Here is a 19,503-nt window from a genome sequence, read left to right on the forward strand (position 1 = left end):
TTGCAATACGAACGCTTTATGTATCGTTTTAGCATCACTCCTCATCAAGGCCTCAATAGGCGCGTGGTGTACGCTCGAGCCTATCGATCGCAAGGTTCTTGTGTCTCTAGTTCGATTCCAGGTTGCCGCATATAAGTTTTTTGTTTTCAAATTCTGGTTTCATAAGGCAAATTTATGAATTTCAACCCGATTTCTTGTGGCGAATTTTCATAAGGGGTTCCTATGTTTATCGATAGTTCATTTGCCTGAGTGTAGATGTTTCTCACGAAAATTGGCTAATAAGGGAAATGTCCATGTAGATTGGGGTTTTAGTTGATTGATTTTTAAGAAAAAAATCATAATCGGAAGAAGCCAGTATTTATTTATTGTTCTACGTCTTCAGTTAAAAAAAAAAAAACTCTACAGACTGATGCTTAAAACTATAAAACATTACGGATGCAACATTTAAAAACATTTTAGGATATGCCAAATTCATGTAGATGAGCTATTTCATTGAATTTGCGACAACAGCGATCTATCGGATTATTCTCGCCGAAATTTGTGCGATGCCTGGGCAGCCACAGTGCAGAATGTCTACGGAGCGAACCTGACGGAACGGAGAAATTAATCCTTTGGAGAAGTTCTGGGCAATCCAAATTGCCAGACAGCACGTCGAATACGAACATTCGCTCAGAAAGTGTCCTTCTCGAAGTATTATGTTCTGCAAAATAAATCCACGTAATGCGATTATCTGGAAATGTCGATATACCGTCGCAGTGATAATCTGAGCCCACTTGAATTTTGACGTTACGTTTCAATTGCGCGCTACCACCGCCGCTGGATGTGGATTCAAATGAGCGCCGCAATAAAAACACTAAAATTTTACTGACTAAAGCCTGATTCGCTGCTGACAAGTAATTTCTCGGCCTATCTTGATGCATGGAAAATTTCTGTAAGGAATCGATCAAGAATGCGCTTTTTTCTGATCGCAGTACGCAGTTGAAAAGAAATGTCAGTTCAAATGGGAGTCGCTGTAGAAAATTCCTTCAAGGAATCGGCGAGAAATTTCTTTAGCGATTCCTGTTCAACAGCAAATCAGGCTTAAGTCAGTAATTTCCATCAATCAAAACACATTTTGGTTTACTGGGTTGTTCGGTAATCGTAAAAGTTACCGAAAAATCCGAAGTTCCAAAACCTAGTAAAATTTTACTGGGGTCAGTAATCTGAATTGGCTATGTATGTTCGGTCCTCAATGTGGAGTAGTTATGTGAACCGTTAGACAACGATGAAGATCAAGTTGCTGAAAGTTCTTCCGTTAGGATGAATGCCGAATCGCTAATCGATGCCCTGCAAAATCAACTGATTTTTTAAAATTTGGATTCGTGAGATGAATTAGCAACCATCATCAATGACGCGTACAAATTTCAATGGCGGCCTACTTCGCCTTAAGGTGCAAGAAAAAATGGCTCAAAAGTCAGAACTGAAAAAGCAGTTTTCTCCTTTTAAAACAATAAATTGATGAAAATAAGAACACACAGCCTTTTTATTTGGCAAATAAAAGAGCTGTGTGTTTTTATTTTCTTCGATTTGTCTATTTAAAAAGAGAAAACTGCTTTTTCAGTTTTGACTTTTGCACTATTTTTACTTGGGCCTTTTAAGTCACGCAAACAAAAATTGATGAAAATAAATCATTTCTCAAAAGCATAGTCCAAAATTCGACCGCTACCCTAAGGGTTTCACCTGATCTCACTTTTTCGGAGTTTTCAAGTACTTCGTCTTTCTCCCACATCTGTGCGCGTTTTCGGAGCTCACGACGTGTGTTCATCCGACCGACCAAAACGCCAAACCAAAGTGCGAAGGTTCATCCGGAAACGCTTTCGCTTAAGGGGACACGGGAGATCGTGTTATTTTCCCTATCTTTCGTCTCACTCTAACAATAATCATCAAAACTTTGTGGAAGCAAATCTCGAGTTCTAGTGAACCGATGAAGCTGAAAATTTATCGGGTTGTGCACTACATATATAGAATCATAGTGATACATTTTTGCATCGATATATGGAGTGGTTCTTGAGATTTGCTTCTTGAAATGGATAGGGTGATTATGATGACGTCCCGTGCGGCCTTAATCATCATCGTCGTCCTGTCCGTGAAAGTCGAAAAGTGCGCTCCGCGTTTGCTTGTGGAATTTTCACGAAATTCCTCTGTTGTCGGTCCTTTCTACGCCTTTAATCGGGACTTAAATACATTTCGCTCCATCGTTGTGACCGGGTATTAAATAAAAACTGTAAAAATAGTGTTATTCTTGCTGGAGTGGGCCGTCGAAAACCGAACCTTCTATCCATCAAGCAAGTGAAAAATCTGTTTAGGGTAGTGTGCCGTTAATCGAATCAAGATAACTGGATTAAGTTTGGGCATCTGTTACATAACGCTTCATTGTTTTCATGGCATACTAGGATTTTTCGCATTGTTCAATGCAAAAAGATACAAATTAGCGGTTTCCATCTGAGGCCAGATTTGCGACTGAAAAATCGATAAAAATACGATCGAAGGGTCATCGGGCAAAAATGTTTTGCAAGTGACAAGCGGTGTCGACATTCATGAGAGCAAAACGTCAAAAAAGTGTTCATGTGGCAGATTTGTGACACCAAAAGTAGATCCTAAATTCGAAGTTCGATTGTGACTTGCTGGAGTGCTTTGTGAAATAATAATTAAATTGTTACTAGAAATCAAATTCCTATCAGAAGTGCTTGTTCTTGAGTTAAATTTCAAATGATTCTTGATGTTCTACTATTAAAATATTTACGTTTCAGCTCGTAGGTGTATGAATACTGAAGTCATCACAATAGAACGCTTTTTCGAACACGGTCGCCGCCATGTTGAAATTGTGAGAGTGGAGAGGCGATTCAATTGAACTGCACGAAGAAAATCAGCGGAAGCGGAGTTTTTCTGTTTTTTCCCGTGAAAAACTGTGCGGAAAGTGTTGAAAAGTATACCATTTTGTTGCTTGCGAGTCCGTGATTAAACCGCCAACATGTCGCAGGCTCTCCCGATTCGTTTCCAGGAGCATTTGCAGGTAAATCTTTCGCATTTTGCTATCTTCTTTTTTTTTTGCCTGTGGGCGAGGAAGTGAAAAACGATAAGTGAAAGAAGAAAAAGCCGTAGAAGAAAATCGAATCAATAGACGCCCCCTTTCTGCATAGCTCCACTCCAGTGAATCAACGATGACGATAATGATGGATTTGTGTGCCTCCCCTCTTCTCGGTCGAATCTTTTCTCGGGCCAATGATGGTTGTGTCATTATATTTTTTTTTTGTTCATAACGATAACAACAGACCGACTGAAGAGAAAAGAGACCGAGAGGAGGTTACTTGTAAATTGAGTCATGCATTAATCATCATCATCATCATTGGTCATACGTCGACGGGTTTTACATTACTAATGGTTGGGTCACATTTTGTTGCATACAGACCTCAGGATGTCATGTAACGGAAAGATTGATCTACGATTTCATAAAGGAGAATAGCTCTAAAGTTTGATTTATAAAAGCTCTTCGATTTATCTTACGTTGTAGGCAAATGTATCAAATGTATGAATTTATGGATAAAATGTGGGCTTCGTAGCCGTGCGGTTAGCGGCGTCAGTCGTTTAGGCGTATTGTGCTACGGAGTGTGGGTTCGATTCCCGCCCCAGCCGGAGAAAACTTTTCGTCAAACGAAAAATTCTTCACTGGTCCACTGGTCGTTTCGTGTGTCCGTTGTCTAATGTTAGTTATGTTCAATCTGTGCAGCCCTATGGCTGAAGACGGTGTAAATTGTCTCTTTAAAAAAATCAATTTCCATAATAGGTAGGTCGTATGAACGTGAAATTCAGACTTCAGAAATTTGGAACTCCTACTTCCTTTGTTTTTTTATTCCCTGGTACTATAAGTAACGCAGGACTGGTAGTGAGTCACTTTTCAATTCAACTTAAAGTCACTTAAGTCACTTTTATCAAACAATCGACACTAAATTCACTGTTTTCGTGATCTGATGAAAAGAAACATCAGTTTCTTTCACTCAAACAGTAAGACAATAAGGGGACACGGGAGACCGTGTTATTTTCCCTATCTTTCGTCTCACTCTAACAATTATCATCAAAACTTTGTGGAAGCAAATCTCGAGTTTTAATGAACCGATGAAGCTGAAAATTTATCGGGTTGTGCACTACATATATAGAATTATAGTGATACATTTTTGCATCGATATATGGAGTGGTTCTTGGGATTTGCTTCTTGAAATGGATAGGGTGATTATGATGACGTCCCGTGCGGCCATAATGTTCACATTTCTAATTACTATTTTAAAGACAAACACTTGCTTTATTGGAAAAATTGGAAAATCAAAGTTTTATTTTTGTGTTATAGAATGTTTTATTTTTGTGTGGAATCTTAGGTAATTCTCGCATAACTTATGATTTGAAAAGCCATTGGTAACGGAATTTTTTTTAGTAAATTGAAATATCAAAATTTATTTATTAAACAAGAACGATGTATCACTACTGAAATTATTGCCGTTCGCTTTTGAGATGCAAATCTTGACCAAACGTCCTTCAAATGCGGAAACACAAAACAATCAAATGGCACCTAGCAACGATTGTATAAATCAAGGCCGACCTAGCAAAAAAAATCTATCTTTGACATCGCATTTCTTGGGAAAAATCTTACCGCATTTGGTGTTCCCGCATTTGATATTTGCATTTCAAACGCACACAGCAATAAATTGCTCAAGTGCGCATCGTACCTTCATGCTGTGCGTACAAGAATTCTCTCTGCTCTTGGAAGTTTTTAAAACTTCCTTTCAAAAAAGTGGGGTTTAAAACTGTCCAAAAACGTGGCAAGAATGGAAAAAAGGACGTTTCTCCGTAATGCGCGTATTCTTCCAGGGATGAAATGGATAATGTTGATAATTGCATCGAAATGAGCAATCAGTTCGACGCTCTAGACAAATTTTCCGAATACCAATACGAAGCAGTCTCTAGCCCAGGCTCTTTGATTATGTGAGGAAGCAAAGAGTGCCGCCTATCGTGGTCAGTTGTTCCGAATTTGGGGGATTTAAGCAGGAGATCTTGAACTCAATGGAGGGGAATCAAGGTTTCCTTCCAAATCGCAAAGAAGTCTCCTTCTTGTCGCGTATTGCCAGAAACTCTTGAAGATCGCGAACTTCTCAAACATCTTGAAGAGAAGAAACACAATTGTTTTACTTATGACGACATAACTGAACGTTTGTTCAAAGTCGTCTTGAAAGGTCTCTCAAGTGAATATAAGTCACCTGAAAAGATCAAAAATGGAACAAATGATTTACTTATATTTTCCCCAGTCCAAGTAAATACCCTGGGCTTGGGATTATATTTTCCAGGGAGCGATGAATTTTGATAATTGATCGCTGTTGTTAGTAGTTTTGATTAGATGTTGGGTAAATTTCAAAGCAATGGCAACCTTTTTATTACAAAATTTAGATTTTATCTTCTGACCTAAAGATTCTGGTTAAACTACTGTACTATGCAGTTGGGCTGCACTACGCTATCACTCATCAAAATTACTTTCACTTCGGGAAAATATAATTTCAAACTGGCGAGAAGATTACAGACTGAGTATGGGTTAGGAGCACAATCAGACCCTTGAATGTGCAATGTGGGGTAGTAATTGGGAATGCCATTGACGGTTTGTAATCTTCTACGAGGTTTTCGAAAACCAACAGGGCGCGTGCACCGGGTTGCGGATAGGAGCAAAGGGAGATCAATAGCATCTACCTAAAATAATAGAGCAAAAAGCCGTTCCATGATTAGGTAATGTTAAGCGATCTTCTATGGTGTTCTAGTACTATAAAATTCTTCACTCACTGGGAATTCTGGCCTTGATAATATCAATAGTGATAAAAACATAAAATAATACCTAATACTTAATAAGTACAATGTAGCTTCAATGTAGTAATAAATGAAATAAAATCAATTTTCTATACTTGACAAGGTTTTGAAGACAATCAATGAGTGAAAGAACTACCTATTAGAAAAGCCACATCAGCTAAGGCTATACATATACAAATGTTGGACATAGGGTCATGGCGAGCATTCGATATGTATGTCTATGACTGATTCTGATCTAATAGGGGCACTAGAAGACCACGCGGACAATTTCGAAACAAATTATTTTTATACATCGGTCTTACGTTCCGAAAGGCTCAGCTATGCTGCAAAGTAATTTTATAAGTTATTCATTACTGCTGTTTAATTGTTTATAATTCTAACAAAACTACATAATTAACTCATTACTAATCACTGTTCCTATATTCTCTTTTTCTCTCCTTCTTATCTGTTGCATGATTATGAGCATCACTAATAAAATGCATGAGCATGCACAATAAGAATAATTTCAGGATTGAAAGCAGTACATGGATACCTGGATAGAATAGCTTCGAAAAGGGCGCTCAAAATATAATATTTTTGGTCAGGGAAGTATTTCATCAAGGGTATGTAAAATTTTTCCATTATTAACACCTAGATCACACAAACAAATGAACTAATATCAAATATTTTTAAATATTTTTATATAAATCAGCATCGTCAATCAGTGTAAAAACAGATAAAGTTTGTAAAGTTATCACCATCGATTAAATTGCGCTCTGTATAGTAATGTTCATTCAGTATCAAAATCTCCTAAAGCGTCGCATTGTGCCATCAGCAGCCCTTAGCATCACTCTCATATTGTTGTTATTTTGTTGTTTATAAAATTTCTAGAAAGCGATCAGCATATTCTTTCTTACTTGTACAATGGCCGATCTATTTGGAATTTTAATAAGTCAAATCAAACTTCAAAACTCAAATTAAATTGCTTTCAGCACATTTACATTTTGCAGCATTAATCGCATTACTGTGTCAAGTCTTCTCCATTCCCTATACCCTACCCCAACCCTTCTTATCCTTTCCGATGGTGTTCAAGTGGTCCGCATAGACTATTACGGCCATTACCTATCCCTTACCCCGGCTTTGGACTGACTTGCGCTCTCATTGCCCCACCAAACGCTGCAAAATGAAAATGAAATGAAATTTTCCCCAGTCCAAGTAAATAATCATTATGATAAAAAGAACCCAATTTGGCATTGTACGGAAAGGGCTTTCTTAAGAATATTATTTAGTTCACTTTAACAAAAATATCTAAATAATATTAAAGCTTTAGAAAAACAATACTTATGTTCGATGTCCGCGGGGGCAATCATAGGCCTAACTTTTGGGATTGCCCGTCGCGTAAGCGAGTCGTCGAGGCTCGTGCGTGGCAGATGAATGCTCATGTTTTTTTCGTTTCCGGAATTCCCCTGGTAGAGTATCGAACAATGCACATTTTTCAGTTAACGATCGCTTGATTAAGAATCATACACTGAGCCAATTAATCCGATTATATTTATCTGGAAAATCATATACACGCATCAGAATTCATATTTGATAGGTTTCATTAACACCCAATAAAGACTATATGAAGGTCCAATGAGGTTTAAATAATAACCATATAGAAATCGTTGGAATTTCACATATAACTTATTGGACATCGTTTATCCATTAAATCATTGAAAAATCAGATTCATGGTATATGATTTTCTATTGTGAAAAAAATCTGTGTTTATGTTTAGTGACACGATGGCGGCCACTGCATTCATTTCGCTAGCAGATAAAGGATTTACGACGAATTCTTGCAAGTTTTTAAAGGTAAGTGGGTAAATATCAGTTTTTCAATAATTATATAGTTTTATGTACATATTTTAGAATGTGGAACCATTATTTACTTCTCGTTGAAGAATTGAGCTTCTAATTCCATACAACTGAGAACTTGATGAAGTTCTGCTCGACGATATCTATAGATATAGGTGAGTTATTTTATTCGGCAGTTAGTTTTGAGCTTAAATTGTGTTAACATGGTTTTATTGTTTTAGATTTATATACCAACCATGCTACAACAAAAATCCCTTTTGTTCAAGTTCCAGTAGTTACTGTGAGATGGCTTTGCAGGTAGTGGATCCAAATACCCGAATCATAAAAAAATTTGAAGACTGGAGAAGTACTTGGCCCTTCTCAAACCATGTCAACTAATAAATCTTTTTCGGTTATTCTAATATTATCTTAAATAAATAATTTTAAAATGTAGTACTTGAACGTATTTTTATTTTTGAAATTTTATTTCAAATAATCTTGTAGTAAATGCCATTTGAAAACCATTTCAGTTTTATTAAAGAATCAATTGTTATCTATATTAGTTTAGGACGAAATGTATATGATTTTGTCTATGATACCAACTTCCATTGGATTCCATATCCATCGTCTTTATGCTTGAAAGGTATGTGATTTTCATAATGAACTCTATCTATACGATTTGTAAATGAGAGTTATGTGAAAAGCATTATGGAAAAAAGCTATATGTTTTTGGTAATGACTTGAACATGATTACTTCTCAGAGTGTACTCATCAGAAAGATTATAATCATGGATGAGCATGATTCTAATTTGATTCCGTCTGGTAGCCGTTTGAATCTTTTAATTTCTTAGCAGGTAATTTGAACTCCTCTCCTCATACTACGAGTAACCGTTCTAATTGTTTCAAATCAAATGGAAAAAAATCCTGCCGCCCCAGGAAACATCTGTTTCGCCTCTTCGTCTACCGAAAATCCTAACGGAAAATCATCAGTTAATGTACCCACTTTAAGTAATATGTCTTCCTCTGATTTTAATTTTTTAACTGAACAATTGAATCAAAAATGATTGATGCAATGTTCAAAACCACCACTATGACTGAAGCAGTCCAAGTTGGTGTTAAATTTACTAATCAAATTGTTATTGGATTACGTCTTTCTAATAGATTCAAATAATAATTTAAATTGGAATGCTCGTTCCTTGAATGGTAAAGAGGACGAGCTGTTTAATTTTCAAACAGCTAATAACTTACATATAGCAGTTATTACTGAAACTTATTTGAAACCTGGATCCAAACTATTTTGTTTATCGTTATGTGCGACTTGATGGGGCATGTAGGGGAGTTGCAATATTCCCACATAATCCAAAATCTCTTTATTTCAAGTAGACATGTTTTTACGATGAGAGGGGTTCCAATAAATTGGTCAGATGAAATTAAGTATCTAGGGCTCATGCTAGATAAACATTCAACTTCCAAAAAGCACATTGAAGGCATTCAGGCCAAATGTAACAAATATGTAAAATATATTTATTCCCTTATGAATAAAAAATTAAAACTTAGTCTTAAGAACAAGCTTTTGATCTTCAAACTAATTTTCAGGCCAGCCATGTTTTTTTTCTGTGCCAATATGGACTATACTGCCCCTCTTTGCACAACAGTCCCATGTTGGAAAACGACAAACTGAGAAAAAGATGATTGAAATGTGGAAACAATTTCGTTCCATTTTGAGTCTCTATTTGGCCTAAAATGTGTTAAATTTCTACATATCACTGTTTGTTGAGTACACGAACAAACATAATAAATTTCTTTTGAATTCGAGTTAAAAATTTGCCTTAAAATGCAGAAAAATCGTAGCGAGACTGTTATGCGATTATATACTATATAATTTACCAATGTAGTTGCATACCAGTCCTATCATGTTCATCGGCTCGTTCGACAGCTACTAAAAAACTCATTGTTATTAATGCACTGGTTGTTTCATTTGCTGTTTATGTTCTTTGGCCGTATAAGAATAGTTATTATAGTACAGTCAACTCTCCGTAACTCGATGTTAAGGCGACTATCGAGTTAGGGAAATATCGTGTTAAAAAACACAAAATCAGGGTAACTTTGGTTAAAGGGACCATCGAGGTATCCATGAAAACCCACATTTACTACACGTTCTATAACTCGATATCGAAATGCGGAATAGCGAGTTATGGATAGTATACTGTATGTCCATGGATGAATCACCAGATAAAAAAAAAATAGGATTGAATACTTTCTCAAAACACACGTCATGATGTGGAATGCGCTTACAGTCATGAGTCCCAGTCATGAGAGACCCAGATGATCATCTTTAGGATAATGCGGAAATGGACCTGAATTCAGGACGAATCTAGCTAATCCAGCAAAGAATCATTACAAAAGTTAAATGAAAAATGTAGAATGAACTTAATGTTATTTTATTTTTTGTTCCTCATTTATTTTTATTCCCCTCGTACCACCCAAATGGTTAAGTACGGACATAAAAGAAGATTAATATTTGTATAAGCCTTATCTAAAATGAAAATTTGTAATTAAAAAAAAATGAAAATACTTAATTATGTGTGATATCCACTAATTTAAAAATATTTTCAAAACAACGCGAATACATGACATTTACAATGCCGTAAGCAAGTGTGTATTAAATACAGTCTAATCTCGATGAGTCGATATCTGAAGAGACCATAGACTCATGGAAACATCGAGTCATGGACCAGACATGTTTTGGAATTCTGTTTGAGCTAATCATCATAGTTACCATGAAATTTTGTTTAAGTATGGTTCCATCAGTCAATATTAAGACATAGAACATCGACTCTTGGAGGTTTCACTGTATAATTGATTTCTCTTTACTTCTCTATACCGTAAAGTGCCGTAATTCAGCGCAGTTAACGAATAAAACATTTCAAATGCTTAATTAAAAATTAGTATTGCATCAACAAAAAAGCTTTATGGGTGGATCGCTAGCAAATCTGTTTTAGATTATGGCAAAAATATAAACTAGACTGTATTCACACGTTACAATTGTGATTTTTTTGAAATAGTTCACTCGTTGAAATTGCTTAATTCCGCGCATTTTTTACACGCTTTTCCATATTCCGCGCAGAAAAATGCCTAATTCCGCGCGCTTGCAAAACAATCAAATTAACATTAATTTTGTATAAGGCAGCATCCATTCATTACGTAACGCTGAAGTTGAACATTTTCAACCCCCTACCCCCCTCCATAACACTTTTTGTATGAAAAAAAGTAAAGTTTTGTATGAGCCGTAACGTAGACTTTTTTATATCTTTTTGACTATCACATGAAATAAGGATAAACATTTGTTGTAGTCTTTTCCTGAGACGAGACTCGCAAAGACGGTCTTCTTTTTCTGTCATTGCTGAGTTTTTTTTCTTATTCCTCTGTGTTTGTATCAATCATGCGCAAACCCTCACATGAACATCCCAGCAAATATGCAATTGCGATTGCATCACACCGAAACATAAAAAGCCTTTGAAGTGAAATTTTATGCCAGAAAAACTTGCAGACATTTGAAACAACTATAGTCTTGTGTTTAGATTTATCAGCAGCTTTGGAAAAACTGCTCCGAACACTGAGGTTTTTATAACAGTTTATTTTGAATACAATACTTTTCAATTTTTCAGCATTTGGACGTTTCGCGACTGCGGAGACGTTGATATTTTTTCCTTTTCCTTGTCCAGAAGAAATTTCAAAAAAATATGCAGTTTGGCGAAACCGCCCCGACTACCTCTACACACTTGAATTATTTTACCGTAATCCGTAAATTTCACCGTAATCTCAACAGCTGATCAGTTCGGTAAAATAAAACACCATAATTCCGTCGAAATTCAACGGATTGCGGTGAAATTTTACCGAAAACTGTAAAAATTTACCGTACTCCGTTAATTTATTTCACCGAAATTTTCAGCTGTTGAGATTACGTTGAATTTCACGGATTCCTGTAAAATAATTTAAGTCTGTATATTTGTATTCTGCACTGTTCATACAATAACAAATGTTTATGGACTTTGGTTTTGGACAAACTTTTCCTCCCACCATGAATGACCACGTGGTTTCTGAACGGCCGCTAGTTTCCCTGTAAGTGGGCTTTCCCGATATTCCGGTTGTTTGCGAAACGTATTTATGCATGAACATACTTCCTCAGATAAATATTCAGCTGTGAAGACCAATATAGCATGTTTTACTTGTTTGTTGTTCTGTAAATAGCAGTGCGCGGAATTAGGGACTTATGAAAAATGACGTGCCCTAATGCCGCGCAATACTTTTTGGAATAAATCTCAATAATTATGCTAATATTTGATAAGATTTCATAGAAGCATCATGAAACACATCTGTAGCAAGTAGGTTCATAGAATATTGCATAATTAATAAAACATTTTCAATATAGAAATCACGTTTGTTTGTGTCCTACAGTCTTAGCACGGACGTTAAGGAAATTGAAAAAAATGGCGTCTACTCAGACGGGCCTCAACTGATTATTTTTTTACGCCGCGATAAACTGCTCTATTTGCTTTTATTTGTGATTCAAACTTATTCTAAATCAAAGTAGCATCAAATGGCGTTAAAAGTTGCTGCAGTATTGATGTGTATTTCCATATGTAAATAATTTTGTATGAAATGCGCGGAATTAGGCAATGCGCTGAATTAGGGCACTTTACGGTACATCAGTGAATAACTAGTAGTACAGAGAGACCGTATGTAGTACTAGAAGTGGTACCCATTCTAGGCCCGACCACTATACGGACTTTGATGTGACTGTTATGCGAATATTTTCAAGATGGGACAACACAAGTGGGGTTTGTTTTTGTACAAGTTAGGAACAAAGGCTACTTTTTTAGCTTATTTTAGTTGATTTATGCTAAAAACGCAAATCGGTCAAAAGTCGACATGGGACTGTTATGCGATTATGGGCAGTATAGCTGTTCTAATACCAGGAAGAAAGCACTGCAGAAGATTCAAAATAAAATTTTGAAAATGATTCTAAAGCTTCCTCCCTGGTTTAGTACTAATGAGTTACATAGGATATCCAATGTTGAAACATGGAACAAATGTCAAATAAAATAATTAATAATTTTAGACAAAAACCGTTGCAATCTTCTATTGCCACGATTAATGCGTTATATATTTAGGTTAGCTAAATTGAAAACTTTTTTTTCTCTTATAAGCAGGTTAAATCAACTCATCTGTAAAAATTCTATGAAATGTAATATTTTGTTAACCAAATGTTTATAAAAGCTTAATTTTGTTTTACCAAATTAGGATAAGAGTGTTGTAGTTTTTTTTTTTTTTGAGGACTTAATTAGTCACTGAGAATCAATGTGGCCTAGGCAAGGCTGGTAGCGAGTCACTTTTTAGTGACTTGGTAACTTTTTTGAGGCCAGTCACTTGAAAGTCTCTTTTTTGAAGCCATTTCAACTAAAGTCACTTTTTTCGTCAAAAAGTCACTTTTTTCAACTATTTTGAGCTAATTTTCGGGAGAAAATTTTGAACCGGCCTTCTTAATTTAGGATAAGTTTTAAGTTAGCAGGGTGTCTACTACTTGAAAAATCCTGGAAAACCTGTAATTATCAGGGAATTTTATTCAACCTGGAAAAAACCTGGAATTTTTATAGGATTTCGGCTATACACAGGGAAAATACTTCGAACCAGTAATTATTATGGCAGAATGTGTCCTTTTTGTAACACAAAATTTCTTCAATCAAAAAAAAATTTCGTCTGCGCCGCTGTTATAACTTGACTATTCAGTCAATTCATCTTAAGTTATTTTTAATATTCCGAATAAAACTTGTTTAAATAAGGAAGTAGGACTTAGGATTGCTAAAATGGGAAAGGCAAGTACTATTTCCAGTTCTAGTTGGGTATCTTTCATTAGCATATGAAATAAATAATATTTGTAGGAAAAGATTAAAGCTTACAACAGGTACGAAAAATGGTATATTTTCAGGTAAGCAGATCTTTTTTAAAAACTTGGATACTATTTAAATGCATATTTCTAAAAAGTGTTTATTTTTAGTTAAGGTCTCTAAAGACATAATCAATATGGTATCTAAAGTCACTTTTTTGCCTTAACCCTCTCATTCCCATGGTAGCTCCAGACTTACTATGGTTCTCCAACTCGATATTGAGATACGAAATATCGAGTAAGGGAGAGTTGACTGTAGATTATGATTCTATACTTATCAGATTAATCTAAAAGCCAACTAATGTTTTGAATAGTAAAACTATTGGTAAGCAATCAGTTTACTATTGTGAAACATCCAACAAATTTTTGAACTGATTTTGCAAAAAATTGACCCATTGAAATATTGTTTTTTGAATTACTTTTTATAAAAACGCTTTTTCATAAAGAAACTGTCGATTAAAGTCGTCGGAAATAGATGGTTAATCTGCTTGCAATAAATTCTGGTGCAACATTCTAGAGGCTCCAGACAAACCTTCAGATACTATTACCTAACTATTTATCCAGAGATTCCTTCTGGAATACTTTCAAGAACTCCACCAGGAATGCCACCAGCAATTTTTCAATAGAAGCTTAGAGGAATTTCTTGTTAATTTGGTACTAAAAATTTTAGAGCATTCCTACGCTACTACCTCCAGTAATTTGCACAGAGATTACTCTGAAGAAAAAATCTCATTATTTCCTCCAGATTACTGATTCTTTCACAGATTTCTTCAATCGCTACTTTTAGGATTATTCCCGCAGGCTCTACAGAAGTTTTTCCCAAAGGTTTAGTACAGAGTTTTCGAAAAAAAATCGACATTTTTACAAGAAACCCTACAATAATTCCTACGCCATTTTTTCCATTCAATCCAGGCCTTTTTATAAGGATTCTCTCAAAAATTCATCCACAATTACTCTCCGGAATTGCTCAAAACTTACTTAAGGTATTACAGGTCGGACTCGATTATCCGGAGTATCGATTTTTTTTTTCACTCCGGATAATCGAATCCTCCGGATAATCGAATCACTAAAAGAAATTTCTCCAGCATTTCTTCAAAATATTATTACTGCGGCTCAAACACTTCACTCCATAGAATTAAAATTTCATTCAAGCTTCTACACTAGTTAATACTACAGCAATTAATACAGTTGTTGCTCCGACCATTGATGGATACATATGTTTTTATTATCATAGCGATTTATCAAGAAATATATTCATCAAAAATTCGAGAGATTTTTCAGTGATCCTCGTAGGTATTCATCATTATAACTCACACAAGTTTAAGGCGAAGTAGGCGGTCATTGAAATTCGTACGCGTCGTTGATGATTGTTGCTTATTCATCTCCAGATTTTGAACTGAAGAAAATTAGTTGGTTTTGCACAGACACAGCTGAAAAAGTATCAGCATACTTTGTAAGTGTTAGCGTGTACAGTGATACTTTTTCAAGTCATTATAAACTATCAAGACTGAATTTTATCTCTTTGAAATTGTAAGCTGTAATGTCATCATTGCTGCCAAAACGAATGACGGGCTACTTAGCCTTAATCAGAAATTACACTAGGTTTTTTTTTAGAAATTCCTCGCGGATTTTTCAAAATTTTTCACAAAAAAATATGAAATTTTTTCTTGATATTTCCCTGAAGACAACCCGACCAGTGGATTACAAAAGGGTTAGTTATCGCATTTTCTCTAACAAAATATGTTATAATTTTGGTGGGTTTTAGTTAAAATAACAAAAATTAGAACACAATTTCTTCCACACTATACAAAATTTGAAACAAAATCTGTCATAATTTAAGCAAAAATATTACACATTATGTTTCAAATCAAATAGAAATATAACATTACTGAATTATAACAAAATTTGTTATTTTCTTTCCTATCATTTTTTATAACAAATTGTGGATTAATTCAGTTTTAAATTAAAATAGTTTTTGTTATTATAACTGATTTTGTTTTAATTGTGTTATAATTTCCTCCATCAACTCAAAGTGCTTCTAGCAAAAAAAAAAAAAAATATTTGTAACAAATCTTGATATAATTTTGTTGTTATCCACTGTTCGGGAATCCAGGATGAGTAACTGAAAAAATTCTTTGAAGATTTCCTTGGCTTTTTTTTTATTTGGAGCAGGTCCTAGGGAAATCAATGAAAGAATTCCGGGGAACTTGGGACTTCCTTGAAAAATGTCTGAAACGATCTTTGGAGCAGTTCTTAATGGAATCATCGAAGTAATTTCTTCACCATGATAAAGAACCAACCAATATAATGATCTTTTGAGCTAAAACCATGGCTCGCATTAAGAAAGTTGTAGAAAACCATCCGTGATAAATGTAGGAGAGTATTTTAATGAAACAACGTGGTCTTTCTTAAAAAAAAAAACAAATTGAATTCATGAAGGTATATAAACGATTCTTAGATGAATTACATAAAAAGTTCGTAAAAATCATAAAACAAACTCCTGAAGAGGTCTTCGGAGTATTAAGAAATTTACGGCAAAACGAAAAGTTACTTGTCGTTATTTCACGAGGAAGTCTTAGAATGTGAATACCTTCTATTAAACTTACTGATCGAAAATTTCTTCCTTATTCGGCGTTTAAAGGACGCGGTTTAAGCAGTATTTCAATCAAATTCGATCTTCTGTCATAATTTTCAATTGAAATATTGATTAGTGCATAAAAATGTTGACCATATTAGGTAGAAGAGCTGGAATTTAAATGGAAACGTGAAATGACAAAAATTTCAATTTTACAAATGTTCCAAATTCTTAATAAAATATACAATATAAAATACTTTGGTAATATAAAAGACACAAAATTTTTAAAAGATTGAAAATCTACTAAAAAGGATTACTTACGTAAATATAAACTACCCTGTTTGAAAACAATTCTAGGCGATATCTTGTAATTTTGGAAGCACAATAAAAATGTCCAAATATGGTACTCAACTAGACCTACTACTAGCAGAAGATCATATGGAATATTCCCAATCATAATTGATATTGATCGTAAAACAGTATACTAGAATTGAAATAAAATTGATTACGGCTTGCTTTTCAAGTCACTTTTAGTCACTTTTTCAAGAATAGAAAGTCACTTTTTAGTCACTTATTTCTCAAATTTGGTCACTAAAATAACTTTTTTCGGTACCAATTCTTGCTACCAGCCCTGCCTAGGGTATTTTTGATTATTTATGGGACCTCTCGGTCGACGATTTATCATTTTTTTTTTCTAAACCGCCGAAATTTGAGTGTAAAACTTCATCATTTGCAGGAACTAATTCTGAAATGGTCGTGGGAAATCATTTAAAGGATATTGGCCACCTAGATGATCTGCCCAATGACTTAGTTGTGAACCAGGTTTTTACAAAATGGAGCTTGGGGAATATTGTCAACTATTTTTCTATTTCAAGGTGGTCAAAATTATCTTGAAATGTCTGAGCTGCTATTTCAAAATGATAACGTTCAATACCCAAATTTGGCAGTTTAGCCTGATTTGCTGCTGAAGGTGGTGGTTGGTCCCTAGTGATAAATCCTACCTCCGTTCTGGTCACGATCTTCAGATTATCGTGATTCGTCAACATTCGTATTGATAAAGTGGGGGGATAGGCATGAAATGGGGTTTGAAAGAAACGAATGTCAGAACAGGTATCCACCGGCGACGCCAAACGGACCAACGTAATGTGGTGTAATTTGGGATTTGTGGATTGAATACTGATATTTTTGCCAAGCATCAATATGGGTGATTTCCGAGGATAGCGAAACGTAAGAGGGGTTATGACAAGGTTGTGGGTAAATCCATCACATTGGGGTTGTGACTCTGTGTCTTGTCAGGAATAGGGTCTGATTGGTATTGTAGTATGCAATAGAGTTCGGAATTGATAGACAGACTGAGGAAAGAAGTTTTCAACGTAAGACAGCAGCACCTTGGAGGGCGCAGGTCTGGAGAGTTGGGCAACTGTTTATGCTGGGTTACATTACGTTACATTACGTAGAAAGTGGAATCTGTTTTGCCTCGCATAAATTATGGGAAGTATTTGAAAATGGTTTCTTGAAAATGGTTTGTGTAACGCAAGAGAGAATCTTTAGCTTTGCGTTATATTAGGAGGTTATTATAGTGCAGGGTCGAAGAGAGGATGAATATTTGATCACTTAAACTTTACGCTGCAAGATATTCGTTGTCGTTTTTCTTTTGTTCTGATGTACGAGTATAAACAGGTATATTTAGCCTAAATAATGAACAATCATATGCGTAGAGCCTACGGGTCATGAAGTTAGGATTGAAATCAAAATAATATTGCGCATTTCTTTCACACCACAGGATTATTGCAGAAGTTTTTACATTTGCGGAGGTGCCGGTAGAGGTGCGCGATTGCGTCGAGTCGGGTCGGTGTTTTCAGCGGACTCATATTTCGCAAATCGAAGAATGAGTGCTCTGAGGGCATCAACATGATTCGATGTGGTCCCACACCTTTATTTGTGCTTTTGCACTTGTCTTATTAAATAGGAATACTTTGTGTTAGGGAAAGTGTAGGAGAATAAATTATGATTTATTAGAATTTTCTGATAGAGGCAGAGTTCACATGTTACTTAGGTATTTGAAAGCAAATGAGTACCACATTAAATAATAGATAAACACTAATGCTCATATTTTTATATTTTTCATTTCATCGCGGTCCTCATTGCCCAAGCGGAATCGACAAAACTCGAGGAGGATAGAATCTACGGAACTACGATACGGAAAAAAAACAGATGAGAAACTATCGATACATTTATTCAACTATAAAAACCACGTTTTAACGTAATAACTTTATTTCTTTCTTCTCGTTTCAGCAATCCAACAACCAAACCATTTCTTTTCATTTCCTCTTCGTTACATTTATAGTCCCTCTGGTACTGAATCGAATGGCGCATTCCGCTTTTATTAGCGCTGTCTTTGCTGTACGTTGAACATGGTGTCGGAGGTGGTGTGCTCTGTAGAATATCTGATGTGCTACACGGCACGCCACTTCCGGCATTTTGTTTGGCGTGCGGGATGGGCAGTGCTGGTGATGAGGTGAAAGGCGCTATTCGATTTAGTGCCAGAGGGACTATATCTATTTAATGTATCTTAAACTTGTGGGACCGCTTTAATTCCGGCGCCTGCTTGTGGAAGAACCCGGTGTGCTAAACGGTATAGGACATGTTAACGGGGGAGGCTTGGTAGGTCCTCACCCAGCCCGTGTCTAGATTGGCGGATAATTGTCTGCCAGGGTGTGGATTGAGCAATTACAATTACAATTACAAATTTAGCCTGATTTGCTGCTGAAAAAGAATCGCTAAAGCAATTTCTCGACGATTATTTGCTGAAATTTTCTACGGCGGCTCCCGTTTGAACTGACATTTCCATTCATCTGCGCACTGCGATCAGAAAAAAGGGCTTACTTGATCGATTCCTTGCAGGAATTTCCCATGCGTCAAGATAGGGCAAGAAATAACTTACTTTTCAAGCTAGGTAAACTCAAGAAAAGTGAAAATTTCTGTGAATCATCAATAAATAATGGATTATGATCAAGAAATTATTATGTATCCGGTAGAAATCAAGACCAACATTTATTTATAATTATTGTTTTCTCGGGCCTCGTGCGTCGCAGCTAATATGTGAATAGTGCGCAGTGTTCATAAAAATCGTAAGAATGCAGCGCCACACTAAAAAACTGATTTCATAATCGCGCGAGTTGAGGTGCGTCGCGAGTCTCACTGGCGCGATCCGGTTTGGTGGCGGTGCGACAATATAGTGAGCTCGATTTGATTTTGAATTTCTTTTCAACTGCGATCAAAGAAA

General features: G+C 35.6%; 1 protein-coding gene and 1 long non-coding RNA gene across 6 annotated transcripts in view; both read left to right on the top strand.

Moving 5' to 3' along the window:
* Nucleotides 1-2,093: 2,093 nt before the first annotated feature.
* LOC5578293 (clathrin heavy chain) overlaps nt 2,094-19,503 on the top strand; it is a 55,985-nt gene continuing 38,575 nt past the window's right edge. For 2 of the 5 annotated variants that reach the window (XM_021854423.1, XM_021854424.1), the window contains exons 1-2: nt 2,094-2,736; nt 2,790-3,052. In XM_021854423.1, the coding sequence (XP_021710115.1) occupies nt 3,011-3,052 (42 nt within the window). In that variant the 5' untranslated portion in view covers nt 2,094-2,736; nt 2,790-3,010. The remainder of the gene's footprint in view (nt 2,737-2,789; nt 3,053-19,503) is intronic. The other 3 variants (XR_002502574.1, XR_002502573.1, XR_002502575.1) reach the window with 3 other exon arrangements.
* Nucleotides 7,310-8,144, top strand: LOC110679541. Its single transcript, XR_002502576.1, has 3 exons — nt 7,310-7,713; nt 7,771-7,871; nt 7,938-8,144. It is a non-coding gene; the product is annotated as an uncharacterized LOC110679541 (long non-coding RNA).

Source organism: Aedes aegypti, chromosome 3 (genome assembly GCF_002204515.2).
Source record: "Aedes aegypti strain LVP_AGWG chromosome 3, AaegL5.0 Primary Assembly, whole genome shotgun sequence".
Taxonomy (NCBI): domain Eukaryota; kingdom Metazoa; phylum Arthropoda; class Insecta; order Diptera; family Culicidae; genus Aedes; species Aedes aegypti.